The sequence below is a fragment of the Neoarius graeffei genome, chromosome 6 (assembly GCF_027579695.1).
Source record: "Neoarius graeffei isolate fNeoGra1 chromosome 6, fNeoGra1.pri, whole genome shotgun sequence".
NCBI lineage: Eukaryota > Metazoa > Chordata > Actinopteri > Siluriformes > Ariidae > Neoarius > Neoarius graeffei.
The window spans coordinates 51,598,282-51,617,743 of NC_083574.1; the positions used below are offsets into that span (position 1 = coordinate 51,598,282).

At 42.2% G+C, this 19,462-nt stretch overlaps 1 protein-coding gene across 2 annotated transcripts in view; it reads left to right on the forward strand.

The window, feature by feature from the left end:
- kiaa0513 (KIAA0513 ortholog) overlaps positions 1-19,462 on the forward strand; it is a 53,288-nt gene that overhangs the window by 17,298 nt on the left and 16,528 nt on the right. For both annotated transcript variants that reach the window (XM_060923802.1, XM_060923803.1), the window contains exon 2: positions 12,204-12,654. In XM_060923802.1, coding sequence (XP_060779785.1) covers positions 12,293-12,654 — 362 coding nt within the window. In that variant the 5' untranslated portion in view covers positions 12,204-12,292. The remainder of the gene's footprint in view (positions 1-12,203; positions 12,655-19,462) is intronic.

Below are 19,462 nucleotides of genomic sequence, written 5' to 3' on the forward strand. Positions count from 1 at the left end.
ATTTGGAGGTCCGACCACGGGTATGACATTCATGTTGGTTTAAATTGAATATTCTCAAAGATCCCATGATTCTGATTGCTTTTTCTGAGAGAGCATATGGGTGATCTATAAATTGCTTCCAAAAAATTTGTGGGGGTGCGAAGCGTATCCACACTAGCGCCACCTACATTTGGCACGGACGACTATCTGGCTACCTAGAATTAAGGCTCCAAATAAAATATATGCAACTATATCCCAAGGATTTTTTTTTTGTTTTCTACTGCTGCATATGTAAGTAAGCTAAATCAAATAAGAAAACAATGGGACTAGTGAGAATAATTTAGAAAATCTAATAAAAAATAATGAAAATCCTTGCCGACACCCTACTTCGGGCCACGCCCACAAAAATATTCTCACTATCCCATACAAACAACTAGTTCTAAAAGTTGAACCAAAAGGTAGTCTATCTATTCCAAATAGAAAATTTGTGGGTAACATTGTTGGTAGGCTAATATTAACACATTTATAAGCTTGATTTTCCATCTTCGCCCATGGCATTTTGACCCCTAAACTGTACCTAGATGTGGATAAACTGATCTATGATGCTAGAAGTTTTATTGGAATTGTATTTTCTGACTTCTTTTCTGCTATTTATAAAATATTTTAGATGTTATTGTACTTCACAAAAATACATACGCTTACTGAAAGTGTAATGATATTTAAATTTTCACCGACTAGGTATCTTGTAACACAGCAACATTGAGGCCTTATCAAAGTGACAAAAATTTTCTGCTTCTCAGCTTGAAAAAGATCACTTCATGGTCACTGAAATTTTAGCCAATTTATCATTGAAAGAGGTCTTAAAATGGGTTAGAGTCATATTATAGATCTCATGCACACTACTATATATGTTGGTATCCTAGACAAAGGAATAGCATTGTAGTGCTCCAAATGACGTTACAACGTAGTCTTGCCTACGTTACTCAGTTTGCAGACTAGAAGAACACTGGTATTTTGCATTGTGTAAGCCCAAGTAGCTGTGTGGGTAAGTTTTCTCTTTACACTTCAATTTGGTTTCATAATAATTGATGGAAAATTGATTTATGCCTGTCATCAATTTGTTTTCTTCTGTCTCTCAAACTTTCAAAAAAAAAATAATTGACAAAATATCAAAAACAATATATCAAAACCTACCATTCAGATTAGTGTTCAGAAGTTGCATCCTTTTCTAGGGTTAAAATGGAAAGGTGCATCTTCCGTGATGGCAAATTTGGAAAATGCAGTTTATCGTCAACAAAGCCAAAGGATGTTCCAACTGAAGTTTGTAACATGGCTTACTCTGTTGCATCTCATGGGTCTAACTTAAAAATAGACTTAGAAGGGACAACTGAAGTTGAACTGATAATGAACAGAGCCCGTCAAATAAGCTATAAAGATGATGACATAATTTGTCCAAAACACAGACTTCAGCTTGGAATTTATTGGAAACCTGGAAAAGCATGTCAACATCCAAAACATCCTTCAAATAAAAAGGTTAAGTCATCTTCACTCCGTTCTGGAACTGTGTCCATTTGTAATCAGTTAGACATTCCAATTGGCTCACCAATATGTACTTCTTGTCGCAAGGACCCTCATCAGTGCAAAAAAGTTCTGAAAACTCCTGAACATCAACTACGACCTAAACCAAAACAGACAAGTACTCCTGTAAATGAGTCTGTGCATGATATCGATGACATTCCACTTGCTATATCCATTAGTGCAATGGGATCAAATAGTGATGTTGACTCTGACATTTCAGATTTGGATGCATCCTACCGTTTTGAGGCCAGTGACTCTTTGAATGACATTTTACCAGTTATAAACTCAAACTTAACACCAGTAAAATCTCAAGGAATAATGCCTCTAGAACAAATGGGAGATCGTCGTAGAAACACCCTTATAAACAAGTACAAGAAATGTGCACTACAATGCTATTCCTTTGTCTAGGATACCAGCATGTATAGTAGTGTGTATGAGATCTATAATATGACTCTAACCCATTTTAAGACCTCTTTCAATGATAAATTGGCTAAAATTTCAGTGACCGTGAAGTAATCTTTTTCAAGCTGAGAAGCAGAAAATTTTTGTCATTTTGATAAGCCCTCAATGTTGCTGTCAAATCAAATCAAGTTTATTTGTATAGCGCTTTTAACAATAAACATTGTCGCAAAGCAGCTTTACAGAATTTGAACGACTTAAAACATGAGCTAATTTTATCCCTAATCTATCCCCAATGAGCAAGCCTGTGGCGACGGTGGCAAGGAAAAACTCCCTCAGACGACATGAGGAAGAAACCTCGAGAGGAACCGGACTCAAAAGGGAACCCATCCTCATTTGGGCAACAACAGACAGCCTGACTATAATATTAACAGTTTTAACAGGTATAACCCTCAACTGTCCTCATGGGGCCGTCCTTCACAGGAGCGGTGCGATAAAACTCCGACCAGACACAGGGCACCAGGATGGATCAAGCAGGTCCGAGGGGCAGAAGAGGCCAGCATCTCAATCCCAGGATCAATATGTAACTCAGAGGGACAGATTGGGGGGGGAAGAGAGAGAGAAAGAAAACATGTTGTTAGGTATGCCCTAAAAATGACAAGTATTAAATCTGTGTGGTAGGCTCGCAGAGACGAGAGTCTTTACATCAGGCATATAACACAACAATGGCATGTTAATATGGTAAAATATATCATGACCTGCTCTGGCTGGATGCTTGATTGGGTGATGGGAGCACACTCCTCAGCAATGATGAGATGCAGATGGGACCCTTAGGGCTGGCCAAGACAATTCAGTTACATTTCACCGGGTCTGGGACATGCGACAGAATGTCTGACGGCCGATTCCCTGCAGGCTACGATAGCCAGTCGAGGTCTCCACCCTCTCCACCAAAAGATTTCCTGTTGACTCCATGTAACTTAGAGGGACAGATTTGGGGTGGGGGGGAGGGAAAGAAAACACAGGTGGTTAGGTATGCCCAATGTCACCTGAATAAGTAGGAACAGTATACGTATTGCACCGAGTACAAGCAGGGACTCCGGCAACTAACTATGACAGCATAACTAAAAGGAGAGAGCCAGAAGGTAACATAGGCATGAGGGAGCCCCGGGACATAAAGCAGCCAGCCACTACACCGTCAACAAACTCGAGTGAGCAAGCGAGTGGGGACTGACAGCATCCATACATCCCAGTTTACCAAAACACTCTGTCTGAGGACCCTCCAGATCTACTCCTTTACCTCATAAACACCATTAACAAAAGGCTTGACTAAACAGATGTGTTTTCAGCCTAGACTTAAATGCTGAGACTGTGTCTGATTCCCGAACATTACTTGGAAGGCTGTTCCATAACAGTGGGGCTTTGTAAGAAAAGGCTCTGCCCCCTGATGTAGCCTTCACTATACGAGGTACCAGCAGATAGCCTGCACCTTTTGATCTAAGTAGGCGTGGCGGGTCATAGAGGAGCAGAAGTTCACTCAGGTACTGTGGTGCGAGACCATTTAGTGCTTTAAAGGTCAATAGTAGTATTTTATAATCAATACGAAATTTGATTGGGAGCCAATGCAGTGTGGATAAGACAGGCGTGATGTGGTCATATTTTCTAGTTCTAGTAAGGACTCTTGCTGCTGCATTTTGAACTAACTGGAGCTTGTTTATGCACTTATTGGAACATCCAGACAGTAAGGCATTACAATAATCCAACCTGGAGGTAACGAAAGCATGGACTAGTTTTTCTGCATCATGCAATGACATTAAATTTCTTATCTTTGCAATATTTCTGAGATGAAAGAAAGCTATCCGGGTGATGTTATCAATGTGAGTTTCGAATGAAAGACTGGGGTCAATAATCACAACGAGGTCTTTTACTGCTGCACGTGAAGAAACAGAAGGGCCATCCAGAGTTACTGTGTAATCAGAAAACTTACTTCTAGCTGTATGTGGTCCTAGTACAAGTACTTCAGTCTTGTCAGAGTTAAGCAGAAGGAAATTAATAAGCATCCAGTGTCTAATGTCCTTCACACATTCCTCAATTCTATTAAGCTGGTGTCTCTCATCAGGTTTTGCAGAGACATACAACTGTGTGTCATCAGCATAACAGTGGAAACTAATACAATGTTTACGAATAATATCACCCAGAGGTAACATGTATAGAGAAAAAAGCAGTGGACCCAAGACAGAACCTTGTGGAACACCAAACTTTACCTCGGTACGTCTAGAAATATCACCATTTATATCAACGTACTGATAACGATCAGTTAGATAAGACCTGAGCCAGGAGAGGGCCATTCCCTGAACTCCCACAACATTTTCTAGTCTATCCAGAAGAATGGAATGATCAGTGGTATCAAATGCTGCACTAAGGTCAAGCAACACAAGTAGCGAGACACAGCCCTGATCAGACGCCAACAGTAGGTCGTTTACTACTTTAACCAGAGCTGTCTCTGTGCTATGATGAGGTCTAAATCCTGACTGATACATTTCATGGATGTTATTCCTATGTAAATATAAGCATAACTGCTGTGCCACAGCTTTTTCAAGGATCTTGGAGATAAAGGGGAGGTTTGATATTGGCCGATAATTGGACAGCTGACAGGGATCAAGGTCAGGTTTTTTAATCAGGGGTTTGATAACTGCTAGTTTAAAGGATTTGGGTACATAGCCAATCATAAGAGAAGAATTTATTATTTTTAGAAGCGGTTCAATTACTCCAGGCATTATCTGTTTGAATAGTTGTGTCGGTAAGGGATCCAGTCCACAAGTTGAGGCTTTTGATGTAGAGATTAATGAAAGTAATTCAGTTTCTTTTAGGGGAGTAAAACATTCTAACTGATGATCTGATACAGTTATATTGTTAACTACAAGGTCACTTTCATTGTCTAACCTTAAATTAGTAGTTTGAATTTTTTGTCGGATATTTTCAATTTTGTCATTAAAAAAATTCATGAAGTCGTTGCTACTACATACTGCAGGTGTGCATGTGTTGATAGTGGACTTATTCCTGGTTAATTTTGCTACAGTATTAAATAGGAATCTAGGATTATTTTTATCTTCTATTAGGGAGGAGAGATATGTTGATCTCGCAGCACTAAGAGCTTTTCTATACTTCAGGAAGCTCTCCTTCCAAGCTAATTTGAACACTACCAATTTTGTTTGACGCCATTTACGTTCCAATTTTCGAGTGGTCTGTTTTAATGTGCGAGTGTCATCATTATACCAGGGTGCTAATTTTTTGTCTCTGACCATTTTCCTTTTTAGAGGAGCTACATTATCTAAAGTATGGCAGAATGTTGACTCTAAGCATTCAGTTGCCTGATCAAGTTCTGCAGGGGCTGACAGTGACCCAATCAAAGTTGACAGCTCTGGGAGATCATTTATAAAGCTCTGTGTGGTAGTTGACGTGAAAGTACGTTTAATACAGTAGCGTGGTGAGGTGCATATATTATTACTCAGACATATTTTGAATGAGATGAGACAATGATCTGAGAGAACTTCAGACTGTGGAAGTATGACTATATTGTCTACGTTTAATCTGAATGTTAGTATTAGATCAAGGGTGTGACCACCATTATGGGTCGGTCCTATGACATTCTGCTTAATCCCGACTGAATCTAAGATGGACACAAACGCTGTTTTTAAAGGGTCTTCTGGGTTATCGAAGTGAATATTAAAATCTCCGACAACTAAAGCTTTGTCATGGAAATAACCAGATCTGAGATAAAATCTGCAAATTCAGAAAGAAACTCAGAATATGGCCCCGGGGGCCTGTAAATAATAAGCAATGGAATTAACTGGGTAGACTTATTTTTCAAGGCTACATACATTATATGAGTATGAAGAACTTCAAATGTATTAAATTTATAACCAGGTTTGTGTGTTACACCTAGATAATCGTTATAAATAACCGCGACGCCTCCTCCTCTGCCAGTTAGACGAGGCTGGTGTATATAACTGTATCCAGGAGGACTCGCTTCATTTAATGCTATATATTCATTTGGTTTAATCCATGTTTCTGTTAAACACAGTACATTAAACTCCTGATCAGTAATGAGTTCATTAACCATTAGCGCTTTAAATGTAAGAGATCTAATATTTAATAGCCCCACCTTTAGATCAAAGGTGCTGGCAGCAGCTATACAGTCAGTATGATCTAATTTTATATTGATTAGGTTACTGGAACAAACTCTCTGAAAATTTTTACCTTTTTGTTGAGCTCGGGGAACAGACACAGTCTCGATGTAGTGGGCCCCGAGTGACGACTCTGTGCAGCTAGCAGACAGTCGGTTTAGCCTGTTCGTCTGCTCCCTGGCCTTGGCTCTGGATTGTCAGAAATTAACTAGGCCTGTTCTGAGACTATGACCTATGCTGCAGGAAATGAGAGCAGCACCTTCCCGAGTGGGATGGATACCGTCCCGCCCTAACAGGCCAGCAGTGCCCTCAAAATTAGCCCAATTATCTATAAAGCCCACACTGTTTTCAGAGCACCACCTGGACAGCCAGCAGTTCAGCGACCATAACCTGCTGTAAGCTACATCGCCATGCCGCATTGGGATGGGGCCAGAGCATACTACAGCATCGGACATTGCCTTCGCTAATTTAAACACCTCTACAAAGTTACTCTTAGTAACCTCAGACTGACGAAGGCATATATCATTAGCTCCTGCATGGATAACTATCTTTGAGAACCTGTGCTTGCCTAGGACCCTAAGATTACCTGCTATGTCCGTCGCCCTGGCTCCCGGTATACACCTGACTAAAGCTGCTGGTGCCCCTAAAGGCTGAGCTAATTTCACGTGCCGTATGATAGAGTCCCCTATAACCAGAGCTCTTTCAGGTTTCTCAGTGGGTGCATCACTAAGGAGAGCAAACCTGTTCGACACGTGACGCGGAGAGGAGTGGTGCTCCCGTGAGCGAGCCTCAGCGGTAGCTTTGGCTCTACGCTTATGCCGCCGAGCCGTCACCCATTCGCCCTGCTGTAAGGGCTCTAATGCTGGAGTTGGGGGATTGCTAACTCCACCTAGGGCATCCAGACTTTCCCTAACAGAAACTACACTGTTCTCACGCTCACTAACCTGCTCTAAAGCCTGGACACGCGCTTCTAGCACTGTAATCTTCTCCGTCAGAGAGCTAACTAATCTGCACTTATCACAAGTAAAGCTAAAAGAGCTATCGCTAGTGACGGAGGAAGAATGACTAAACATCCTGCACTCAGCACACTGAACAGGCTGAAGGTGTGCCATGATGAAAAGATTCACGTACCCTTAAATGAAGATCTGTTGATATGTTACCTAGTCGGTGAAAATTTAAATATCATTACACTTTCAGTAAGTGTTTGTATTTTTGTGAAGTACAATAACATCTAAAATATTTTATAAATAGCAGAAAAGAAGTCAGAAAATACAATTCCAATAAAACTTCTAGTATCATAGATCAGTTTATCCACATCTAGGTACAGTTTAGGGGTCAAAATGCCATGGGCAAAGATGGAAAATCAAGCTTATAAATGTGTTAATATTAGCCTACCAACAATGTTACCCACAAACTTTCTATCTAAAATAGATAGCCTACCTTTTGGTTCAACTTTTAGAACTAGTTGTTTGTATGGGATAGTGAGAATATTTTTGTGGGTGTGGCCCGAAGTAGGGTGTCGGCAAGGATTTTCATTATTTTTTTATTAGATTTTCTAAATTATTCTCACTAGTCCCATTATTTTTTCATTTGATTTAGCTTACTTACATATGCAGCAGTAGAAAACAACAAAAAAATCCTTGGGATATAGTTGCATATATTTTATTTGGAGCCTTAATTCTAGGTAGCCAGATAGTCGTCCGTGCCAAATGTAGGTGGCGCTAGTGTGGATACGCTTCGCACCCCCACACATTTTTTGGAAGCAATTTATAGATCACCCATATGCTGTCTCAGAAAAAGCAATCAGAATCATGGGATCTTTGAAAATATTCAATTTTAAACCAACATGAATGTCATACCCGTGGTCGGACCTCCAAATTTTGGGCGTGGCCCATCCGGCCGGGAAGGGGTTAATCTGGTCAAGGTTAGTAAAATTTTCTATTCCTATCCCTAGACTCTATAATAACAAATTGTGATTAAATTCTGAGCTGGTGAGTTTCCTGAAGTGGGCTGTTCTTAAAAAAAGTCACTCTTAATCACTAGCCACTTATGAGCTTCTCTGAACTCGGGTATGTGGAAGCGGGTAGATAGCACTTTCCTCCTAGTGTGTTGTACTGCACTGGGTAGCACTTCAAAAAGATGCAGTTGGCTGTCTTCATGTGTCTTGGCAGAAGCACGTGTTAGCCTTCACTCTCTCTGGTTGGTAACTGCTGTATGATAGGGGAAGGTTAGGTAGTGGGTGGGAATTGGCAGGTGACCAAAATAGGGATGGATGGATAAATAAAGTTGGGTAAGGAGTTACAGTTGTGGTCAGAAGTTTACATACAGTGACATGAATGTCATCTTGGATATGAAGGTCATGGCAATATTTGGGCTTTCAGTAATTGCTTTGAACTGTTCTTTTTCTGTGGCAGAATGTACAGCATACATCTTTAATAGGGGGAAAAAAACACTAGAATTTGGTGCACAAGTTTTAATTTTCTTTGAGTTTCCTGAAATCGGCACAGGGTCAAAATTATACATACAGGGTCAAAAATTTACATACGAGCACTTACAGTAGGACTTGAAAGTTTGTGAACCCTTTAGAATTTTCTATATTTCTGCATAAATATGACCTAAAACATCATCAGATTTTCACACAAGTCCTAAAAGTAGATAAAGAGAACCCAGTTAAACAAATGAGACAAAAATATTATACTTGGTCATTTATTTATTGAGGAAAAGGATCCAATATTACATATGTGAGTGGCAAAAGTATGTGAACCTCTAGGATTAGCAGTTAATTTGAAGGTGAAATTAGAGTCAGGTGTTTTCAATCAATGGGATGACAATCAGGTGTGAGTGGGCACCCTGTTTTATTTAAAGAACAGGGATCTATCAAAGTCTGATCTTCATAACACATGTGTATCATGTGTATCATGGCACAAACAAAGGAGATTTCTGAGGACCTCAGAAAAAGTGTTGTTGATGCTCATCAGGCTGGAAAAGGTTACAAAACTATCTCTAAAGAGTTTGGACTCCACCAATCCACAGTCAGACAGATTGTGTACAAATGGAGTAAATTCAAGACCATTGTTACCCTCCCCAGGAGTGGTCGACCAACAAAGATCACTCCAAGAGCAAGGTGTGTAATAGTCGGCGAGGTCACAAAGAACCCCAGGATAACTTCTAAGCAACTGAAGGCCTCTCTCACATTGGCTAATGTTAATGTTCATGAGTCCACCATCAGGAGAACACTGAACAACAATGGTGTGCATGGCAGGGTTGCAAGGAGAAAGCCACTGCTCTCCAAAAAGAACATTGCTGCTCATCTGCAGTTTGCTAAAGATCATGTGGACAAACCAGAAGGCTACTGGAAAAAATGTTTTGTGGATGGATGAGACCAAAATAGAACTTTTTGGTTTAAATGAGAAGCGTTATGTTTGGAGAAAGAAAAACACTGCATTCCAGCATAAGAACCTTATCCCATCTGTGAAACGTGGTGGTGGTAGTATCATGGTTTGGGCCTGTTTTGCTGCATCTGGGCCAGGACGGCTTGCCATCATTGATGGAACAATGAATTCTGAATTATACCAGCGAATTCTAAAGGAAATATAGAATATTCTAAAGGGTTTACTAACTTTCAAGCACCACTGTATACGGTGCATTGAAATCTCATTTCCCTCAGGCTCCTCATGGTACATTTATAGAGAAATGGAAAGATTACAAAAGACGATATATAAATAACACTATAGCTATCGAAGTAACGTAGATATTTAAACATAGATATCTAAGTATAATCAACAACATAAATGACAATACATAGACAGGTGTAAAGTGACTGTGCTTTTTTTTGTGCAAATGGTCATTATAGTGCAAAAAGACAAGCGTTCAAGATGTTACAAACAATACAAGATGGGTGTAAAGTGAGCATTGTGCATGTGTGTGTATAAATGGGCAGTGCAGTGCAAATACAGTAGATGAGAAAACGGTAGTTTCAGTTCGAACTGTTTGACTCCTGTCAGTTATTTGGGGGTAACAGTAAGTTGAGGACTCTGACTGCCTTGGGGAAGAAGCTGTTGCAGTGACTGTTTGGATGCTTCGGGACCTTCTGCCAGACAGCAGAAGGGAGAACAGTGCATGTGATGGGTGGGACTTGTCCTGCACTATGCTGTTGGCACGGCGGCTGATGTGCTTCTTATAGAGGTCGGAGCGAGACCCCAGTGATTCTCTCTGCTGTCGTCACTATCTGCTCCAGGGACTTTTGTTCAGCGACGTTGCAGTTCCCAAACCAGGCAGTGATGTAACAGCAGAGAACATTGAGAATGGTCCCCAATACAAAAAAAAGTTTAATTTCCAAACATTATATAATACATTAAAGTTACATAAAATATTTGTATGTCGGTCAGGAAGTACAATACTATATACGCTACTTTTCTGATAAAAACTTGTCAGGTTTTACCTGCAAAAACCAAAGCAAATGTGACAGCCAAAGTCTCCGAAAGAACTGTAGAAGATTCTCCAAGGCGTTTAGTAAAACTTTGCAGCCAGTTTCCTTATAAAACTGTGCAAAGTGTACCTGAGACTACCGAAGCATTTTTAAAAAGCAAAGGATCTTCACATCAAATATTGACTTTGTTCAAGTTATTAATAGTGACTGTTCTTTATAGTAAGTTATGTATGTAGAAACAACAAATTTTCATTATTTTTGAAGATGTTTTTACTTTATAGAATTTATTTGCATATGCATAAGACTTTTGCACAGTATTCTCTGTTTATAGAGAGTAGGAAAAGAGATGTCACAATTTCCCTGTGTGAAGGGTTTTCCCAGGTTGCCACACACGTTTCAGATTAGGTGTGTGCAGTGGTTCTACAGGAAATGGATGGCTCTCATGGACAAATGAACCTGTCTACATGCTATTCATATCCTCTTATCAATACATGTTACCCTACCACAATGTGTTTAGCAGTGTGTTGTGGCTGTGGAACAGCGCTAGTGCACTTTACGAGAGATTGAAAGCATCATTTAATCTGGAGAATGAGACTATGGAGAACTGCACCCTGAAACGACCCATATCCGATTTTTTTTTGCCCATATGCGACCTGTATCCGATTTGTTATTGACAATCTGAACGACACAGATCCGATTTTTTTCACATGCGACCCAGGCCGCTTGGATATGTGGTCCTAATTCCATGCATATCCGTTATTTTCACATGCGACTGCAGTCTGACCGGACAGGTCGCATTCATGCGACCTACACGTCATCAACAAGAGACAAACGTCACTATTCTGCGTTGGCTAATCCCACCTCTTTGGTGGAAAACAACAACATTTGTACAGTTTTCAGAATTTAAATAGACTTTTATAGAATTGATCAAGCTAATGGTGGATTTGGTAGGGACCTGGATGTTAAATCATCCTGTATTACAAGATTATAAGATTGTTCTGGAAATTTCCAGTAATTTGACACCTTCGGTGTCATTAGTCTGCTGCCCACATTAATCAGATTGTGTGAGTTCCGCCGCCGCCACAAAAACCACATCGACAGGTCTCGCCTCATCTTTACTTGCAAACTTGAAGAGTGCGCGCTTTTTTTTGGTTTACGTATTACGTAGATGTGCTTATTACGTGTCAATTTGCGCATGCGGGACACTTTTGGGTCGTTTTCCGTTCATATTGGAGATCTCATACAAGTCTCATATAATTGGTAATGTGAACGGCCTAACAAAAAAATCGGATTTCACAACAAATCGGATATGGGTCGTTTCAGGTTGCAGTCTGAACGTAGTGTTAGTTTGCTCAACATCACCAACACGATGTCAGAAACCCTACTGTCTGATCTTTATGTACCACAGACATAACTCATGGCTTTCACAATGGCCTTTTGAAATCAAGGCGATTTCATATTGAGACTTCCTATTAAAAGGCTTAGTTTGTAAACATGCTCAGCGTTGTGTAATGTGTTAGTCACTCTGAAAACAGTGGGGGGGAAGGGGAACAAGCCTTAGAGCATTTATATATTATTTTAATTGTAACCCTTTGCACAATTATGTAATGAGCCTGCCACTCTTGATTTCTCAGGTTCAGCTGCTGGGTGGAGAACCAGGAAGAAGCAGTGTGTTCGTCTCATCAAGCAGTTTAGTCAGACTGGACTGCCCTCTTGTATCACTATGGAGGGCCCTGCGGTGGAAAACCTCATAGACTTTGGCATACCTTCCAGCACAGAAGCGACAGCACCCTCTTCCGTTGATCCTCCCGACTTGTTATCAGCCGAGCCTCTTGTCCCAGAGTCTGTGTGTGAGCTTCCAAAGCCCATGGCCCCAAGACCAGCTGCATATGGAAGAGAGGAAGATGCTGAAGACAGCGATGCCACAGAGTCTGCAGACAGTGAGAATGAGGCCACTGATTCACCCTCCCACACTTCCAACTCCCGCCGCTCATCTTCCTCATCCAATCACAGTGCTGAGGACGCCGATGTAGCTGAACGGCGAGAATTCATGAAAGCCTATGTGGAGAAGGTGTTTCATGGAAGGTGAGGCAGTAATGTGAACAGCCCAATATTTAACGGTTATTCCATGAAATCGAGTCGTACATGAGCTGATAGCCGACAAGGCACGTTACGCTGAGTTGGCTATAAGCCATGAACGACGAGCTTGAGTGGAATAATTTTTATTCTATCCACATTCACTGGATTTTGAGAAACGGAGCATTTTTATTTTTTGCAAATTCGATAAATGAAAGCTTTACATAAAACGTCTGACAAATTAAATTCTGCTTAGAATGCAACCAAACCAGTGAAATGATAGTAGCAATTTGTAAAAAATGCTATAATAATTCTTGAAAAATAAAAAAGATATGTTCTTGCCATCAGGTACTTTTATTCCATATTTTGTTGCTTTTGTATTTTTGGGGGTTTTGTTTTTGAGTAGAGTTTTTATTTCATCCTCGGTTGGTTCAGTAACACGGTCCGCTGTTTTATTATTGTTCTTTAGGGGTTTTTTGGCGGTTGGCAAACCAACTTAAAGGTGCATTACCGCCACCGACTGGGGGTGTATTTATATATATATATATATATATATATATATATATATATGGGCGGCGCGGTGGTGTAGTGGTTAGCGCTGTCGCCTCACAGCAAGAAGGTCCGGGTTTGAGCCCCGTGGCCGGCGAGGGCCTTTCTGTGCGGAGTTTGCATGTTCTCCCCGTGTTTGCGTGGGTTTCCTCCGGGTGCTCTGGTTTCCCTCACAGTCCAAAGACATGCAGGTTAGGCTAACTGGTGACTCTAAATTGACCGTAGGTGTGAATGGTTGTCTGTGTCTATGTGTCAGCCCTGTGATGACCTGGCGACTTGTCCAGGGTGTACCCCGCCTTTCGCCCGCAGTCAGCTGGGATAGGCTCCAGCTTGCCTGCGACCCTGTAGAACAGGATAAAGCGGCTAGAGATAATGACATGATATGATATATGTATGTGTGTATATATATAAAATATATATATAATATGGGTCCGTCTCGGAAACCGGTCTCTCATTTGGGACGTTATGGTCAAAAAATAAATTTTCTAATTTTACTATTTTTTTGCATTTACCTAACACGCAATGTTTCTTTTGTCATGTTTAATAAGAATAAAGATAGTATCTTGCTTTATCTGGCCTCCACTGTGGAAATTTTTTTTATTACAATTCAAATGCTTTTGTAAAATTGATTTACATATAAAATAACTATGTCATGAAGAATTAAAGCCCCTCCTTCACAAATGAGTGAAAATATTGAATAAATTTCCTCTTTTTGATTGCTTGGGTTAAAAATGCCAAGTTATGATGACTGAATTGATTATTCACTTAAATATGAATAATATGATACATTTTGGGTATTTGATATGGCGAAATAGGACACAATGGAAAAATCAAGAACACACCAGAAAAATGAGAATAACGGCGGTGGTAAAAGAACAGCGACTGTACCGGCTGAAGGTCGCGCGGGTCTCTGCTGCGGCGCGCGAGCAACGGGACATCACTACCGCACCGGAAGGAGCGGGGGGCGGGGAAAAATGACTGGCGGTAGATTCTATCAAAAGTTCGATCTAAATTGACCATGGTTGCAAAATATTGGCCAAAAATACACAAACACTACGAAATATGAAAGTAAGATGAAAAAGAACCATTCTGTTGCCTTATACTGCAAGACTAAAACAAAATAAAACTCTCAAAACTCACCTTTTCAGTGATAATGTCTGAACAGATCACTCGCGTAACAGAGACCGCAAATGGAAGCACGATCAACTTCTAACTGTTGGAGTGGAAAATTCTATTCTACACATGCAAATTGTTAATGTGTGTCCTTCCCTGCACACAATAACACGCTAAGGTAAAAAAATAGACCACAACTCATTTTATAGCTCAGAAGTTCACACAAGACCAGATACCATCGTAACATATTCTGTAAGAAACATATTCTATACCTAACTTTCAGCTTTCATTTTAAAAAACAAAATCGCAGCTTTTATAACTAAATTTTTATATGGTGTAGTGATTTTAAGTTCCTACTTTTGGTGAGGTAGTGACCTTGACCCTGAGGCTTTCTGTTTAGATCAAAATACTCGGTCGTATTGGTTTTGGGGATGCGGAAAATGGAGTTAAAACGGTGATCAAATATTTTGCATGATGCTTTATTACGGTTATGATTATTCTGTGAGCGCACCAATCCTTAGGTGCATAAAGTTACAACTTAAAATACAATTAGTGATAGCTGTAGACTTTTCAGTGGACTACAACCTTTTTAAGGGAATGTGATGTCAACTGTTTATCATGTCCCAGATCAAGCCGCCATTTTTCCACAAATTTGCAGAATTTTTGCCAAATTCTGAATATTCACATCAAAGATTTAGTTTTATCTATATTATTTATTTCATCATTTTATTTCAAATTAAAACCATCACCATTCAAAACCGTACAGTTTGACTGTGAGTATATTTAGTGGGGCACCCCCACAGTACCCAGTTTCTGAGACAAGCATATATATATTCTTTTAGCTATTTCTGTTTCTTTTAAATACTTGAAAACAAAGCTGCCATTTTGTTTTTCTCTACTCATGGTATATGAAACAGAAACACTTTTTTTTTTTTTTATTGCCAGGTATGTGGGGACACACGAGGAATTTGACTCCGGTTCACTTAGCTCTCATAGTACAAAACAGATAAAGCGTATACACAAAACAAACAAGCAAACAACAACAAAAATAGGTGCATAGTGCAAAGTAATCCAGGTAAGTCAAGTATGGAATAGTTAAATAAATATAAAGTATACAGTGTGCACAGAATGACGGTATGAGTGTTCAGATATTTTACAAGTGATATTACTGATATATGAATCTGGATTTTAGCTGTTCATCACAGAAAGGATTTCCCTTTTGGTGCAATATGGTGCATAGTGCAAAGATGAATAGTAAATTTAAATAAGTATAAATATAATATAAGTAACAGTGAGCACAGAATGACAGTATAAGTGTGCAGATATTTTGCAAGTGATATTACTGATATATGAATCTAGATTTTAGCTGTTCATCACAGAGACAGCCTGAGGGAAGAAACTGTTCTTGTCTGGTTGTTTTTGCATACAGTGATCTATAGCGCCTCCCTGAGGGGAGAAGATTAAACAGATTGTGACCAGGGTGTGATGGGCCCGCAGAGATGTTACCTGCCCGTTTCCTGACTCTGGACAAGTATAAGTCTTGGATGGAGGGCAGGTTGACACCAGTAATTTTCTCTGTAGACCTTATTGTCCGTTGCAGTCTGTTGTTCTGTTTGGTGACCGATCCAAACCAAACAGTGATGGAAGAGCAAAGAACAGACTGAATGATGGCAGAGTAGAATTGTGTCCGCAGCTCCTTAGGCAGGTTGAGCTTCCTGAGCTGGCGCAGAAAGTATAACCTCTGCTGAGCCTTTTTGATGATAGTGACTGTGTTTGTCTCCCACTTCAAGTCCTGAGAGACTGTGGAACCCAGAAACCTGAAGCTTTCAAAGGCAGTCACAGTGTTGTTGGTGATGGGCAGCAGAGTGGGGGGGGCTCCTCCTAAAGTCTGTCATCTCCACAGTTTTGAGCGTGTTCAGCTCCAGATTGTTCTGACCGCACCACCAGACCAGCCATTCAACCTCCCGTCTGTATGCAGACTCGTCACCGTCCCGGATGAGGCCGATGACCATTGTATCGTCTGCAAGTTTCAGGAGTTTAACAGACTGGTCTCTTGAGGTGCAGTCGTTGGTATAAAGGGAGAAGAGCAGTGGGGAGAACACACACCCTTGGGGGCGCCAGTGCTGATAGTCCGAGTGCTGGATATAATGCTCCCCATCCTCACCTGCTGCTTCCTGTCAGTCAGGAAGTTTGTAATCCACTGAGCTGGGTGAGCTTGGTGTGGAGGATGTCTGGAACAATGGTGTTGAATGCCGAACTGAAGTCCACAAACAGAATCCTGGCGTACGTCCCTGCAGAGTCAAGATGTTGCAGGATGTAGTGCAGTCCCATATTGATTGCATCATCCGCTGACCTGTTTGCCCGGTAGGCAAACTGCAGGGGGTCCAGCAGGGGGTCTGTGATGTCCTTCAGGTGTGACAACACCAGTATCTCGAAGGACTTCATGACTACAGATGTGAGAGCTACAGGCCTGTAGTCATTCAGTCTTGTGATGGTGGTTTTCTTGGGAACCGGGATTATTGTGGAGCGTTTGAAGCATGAGGGGACTTCACACAGCTCCAGGGATCTATTGAAGATCTGGGTGAAGATGGGAGCCAGCTAATCAGCACAGACCTTCAGACAGGAGGGTGACACACCATCTGGGCCAGGTGCCTTCCTGATCTTCTGTCTGCGAAAAAGCTGACAAACATCCTCTTCACAGATCTTGAGTGCTGGTGTGGGGTCAGAGGTGAGCGAAGGCAGAATAGCAGGGGGTGTGAATGGGTCTTTAATGTCTGGGGGGGGAGAGGTGTGAATTTGTCGAATCTGGAGTAGAACACATTCAACTCGTCAGCCAGTTGATGGTTCATTGCAGTGTAGGGGGATGGTCTCCTGTAGTTAGTGATATTCTTCAGGCCTGTCCACACTGATGCTGGATCGTTGGCTGAAAGGCTGTTTTTGATCCTTTCAGCGTAGCTCCTCTTAGCTGTTTTCACCTCTTGTCAGTGTGTTTCTGGCCTGTTTGTACAGGACTCTGTCCCCACTTCTGTAGGCCTCCTCCTTGGCCTGGTGAAGCTGTCTGAGTTTTGCGGTGAACCAGGGTTGTTTGTTGTATGTGCGGAAGGTCTTGGTGGGCACACACATCCTCACAAAAACTGATGTCAGATGTCACAGTATCAGTCAGTTCATGAAGGTCTGAAGCTGCAGCCTCAAAAACACTCCAGTCAGTGCAGTCAAAGCAGGCTTGTAGTTCCACTTTGGCCTCATCAGACCATTTCCTCACCGTCTTAACTACAGGCTTAGTAGATTTCAGCTTCTGCCTGTAGGACGGGATAAGATGAACCATACAGTGATCAGATAGTCCCAAGGCTGCACGGGGGACAGAGTGGTATGAGTCCTTTAAAACAGTGTAACAGTGGTCCAGAGTGTTATGGCCCTTTTCCACTACCCTTTTTCAGCTCACTTCAGCTCGCTTCAGCTCACTTCAGCCCGACACGGCTCGCGTTTCGACTATCTAATGCCGCTTTTCCACTACAAACGCGGCTGAGCCGTGCCGTGCTGAGTCAGGCTGAGCGGGGCTGTTGGAGTTGCATTTCGACTACAACCGCGCTGAACCGTGCTGGCTGGAAGTGGGTGGACACAATGGGTGGAGTTAGCAAAAGTGGGTGGACGTCAGGTGATGTCGTTAAGCAGCGCAAACAGTGACATCAGTGAGCTTTTAAGCGGTAGTCTCACGACCCGAATAGTAAACAATAAACATGGAGGACATGGAGTCGTTAGTGTTGCTGGTCTTGGTGCTGTGGCTTGTTGTCACCGACAACGCGGACAGATACTGGCAAGAGCGTATAGATGAGGCGAGGCGCATAAGGCTTCAGAAATTCTCGTAATTCGTAATTCTTCTCCTTCCGGGTTTGCGGTGTTTACAGATCCCAGCGCGCTCGCGGGGCGTGTGTGGGCATGTGAGGACACTCCTCCTGACCAATCAGTGCACAGGGGAGTGTCTGCTCACGCCCCCAACCTCACTCGGCACGGTTTGGCTCGCTTCAGCCCCACTCCAAAACGGTGCGAGTTTTAGGGGCTAAGCAGGGCTGAAGCGAGCTGAGTCGTGCTGGTTTTTGGTAGTCGAAACGCGAGCCGTGTCGGGCTGAAGTGAGCTGAAGCGAGCTGAAGTGAGCTGAAAAAGGGTAGTGGAAAAGGGCCATAAGAACAGCACGACTCAGCTCGCTTCAGCCCTGCTTAGCACCCAAAACTTGCACGGTTTTGGAGTAGGGCTGAAGCGAGCCAAACCGAGCTGAGTGAGGCTAGGGGCGTGAGCAGACACTCCCCTGTGCACTGATTGGTGAGGAGGAGTGTCCTCACATGCCCACACACGCCCCGTGAGCACGCTGGGATCTGTAAACACCGTAAACCCGGAAGAAGAATAATTACGAGAATTATGAAGCCTTATGCGCCTCGCCTCATCTATACGCTCTTGCCAGTATCTGTTGGCGTTGTCGGTGACAACAAGCCACAGCACCAAGACCAGCAACACTAACGACTCCATGTCCTCCATGTTTTGTTTACTATCCGGGTCGTGAGACTACCGCTTAAAAGCTCACTGATGTCACTGTTTGCGCCGCCTAACAACATCACGTGACGTCCACCCACTTTCGCTAACTCCACCCAATGTGTCCACCCACTTCCAGCCAGCACGGTTCAGCGCGGTTGTAGTCGAAATGCAATGCCAACAGCCCCACTCAGCTCGACTCAGCCCAACACAGCCCGGCACGGCTCAGCCCAACTCAGCCGCGTTGGTAGTGGAAAAGCGGCATTAGAGTCCCTGGTGGGACACTTAATGTGCTGTTTATATTTTGGCAGTTCGTGGCTGAGGTTTGCTCTGTTAAAGTCCCCCAAAACAATGAGCAAAGAGTCCGGGTGTTTTTTCTCCACATTGTTTATCTGGTCAGCCAGGTGTTGTAACGCCTCATTAACACACGCCTGAGGGGGGGATGTAAACTCCAACCAGAATAAACGAGGAAAACTCTCGCGGAGCATTCTCGAAGTCGGACATCCGGGTACTTTTGACGTCAGGTCACATGACCTTGGAGCCGCCATATTTAACTAGGGGAAAGCCTGGCTTTATTGTGTTAGCAATAAAATGCCTAAAAGCTGTTGTGTTGTTGGCTGCACAGCCAAT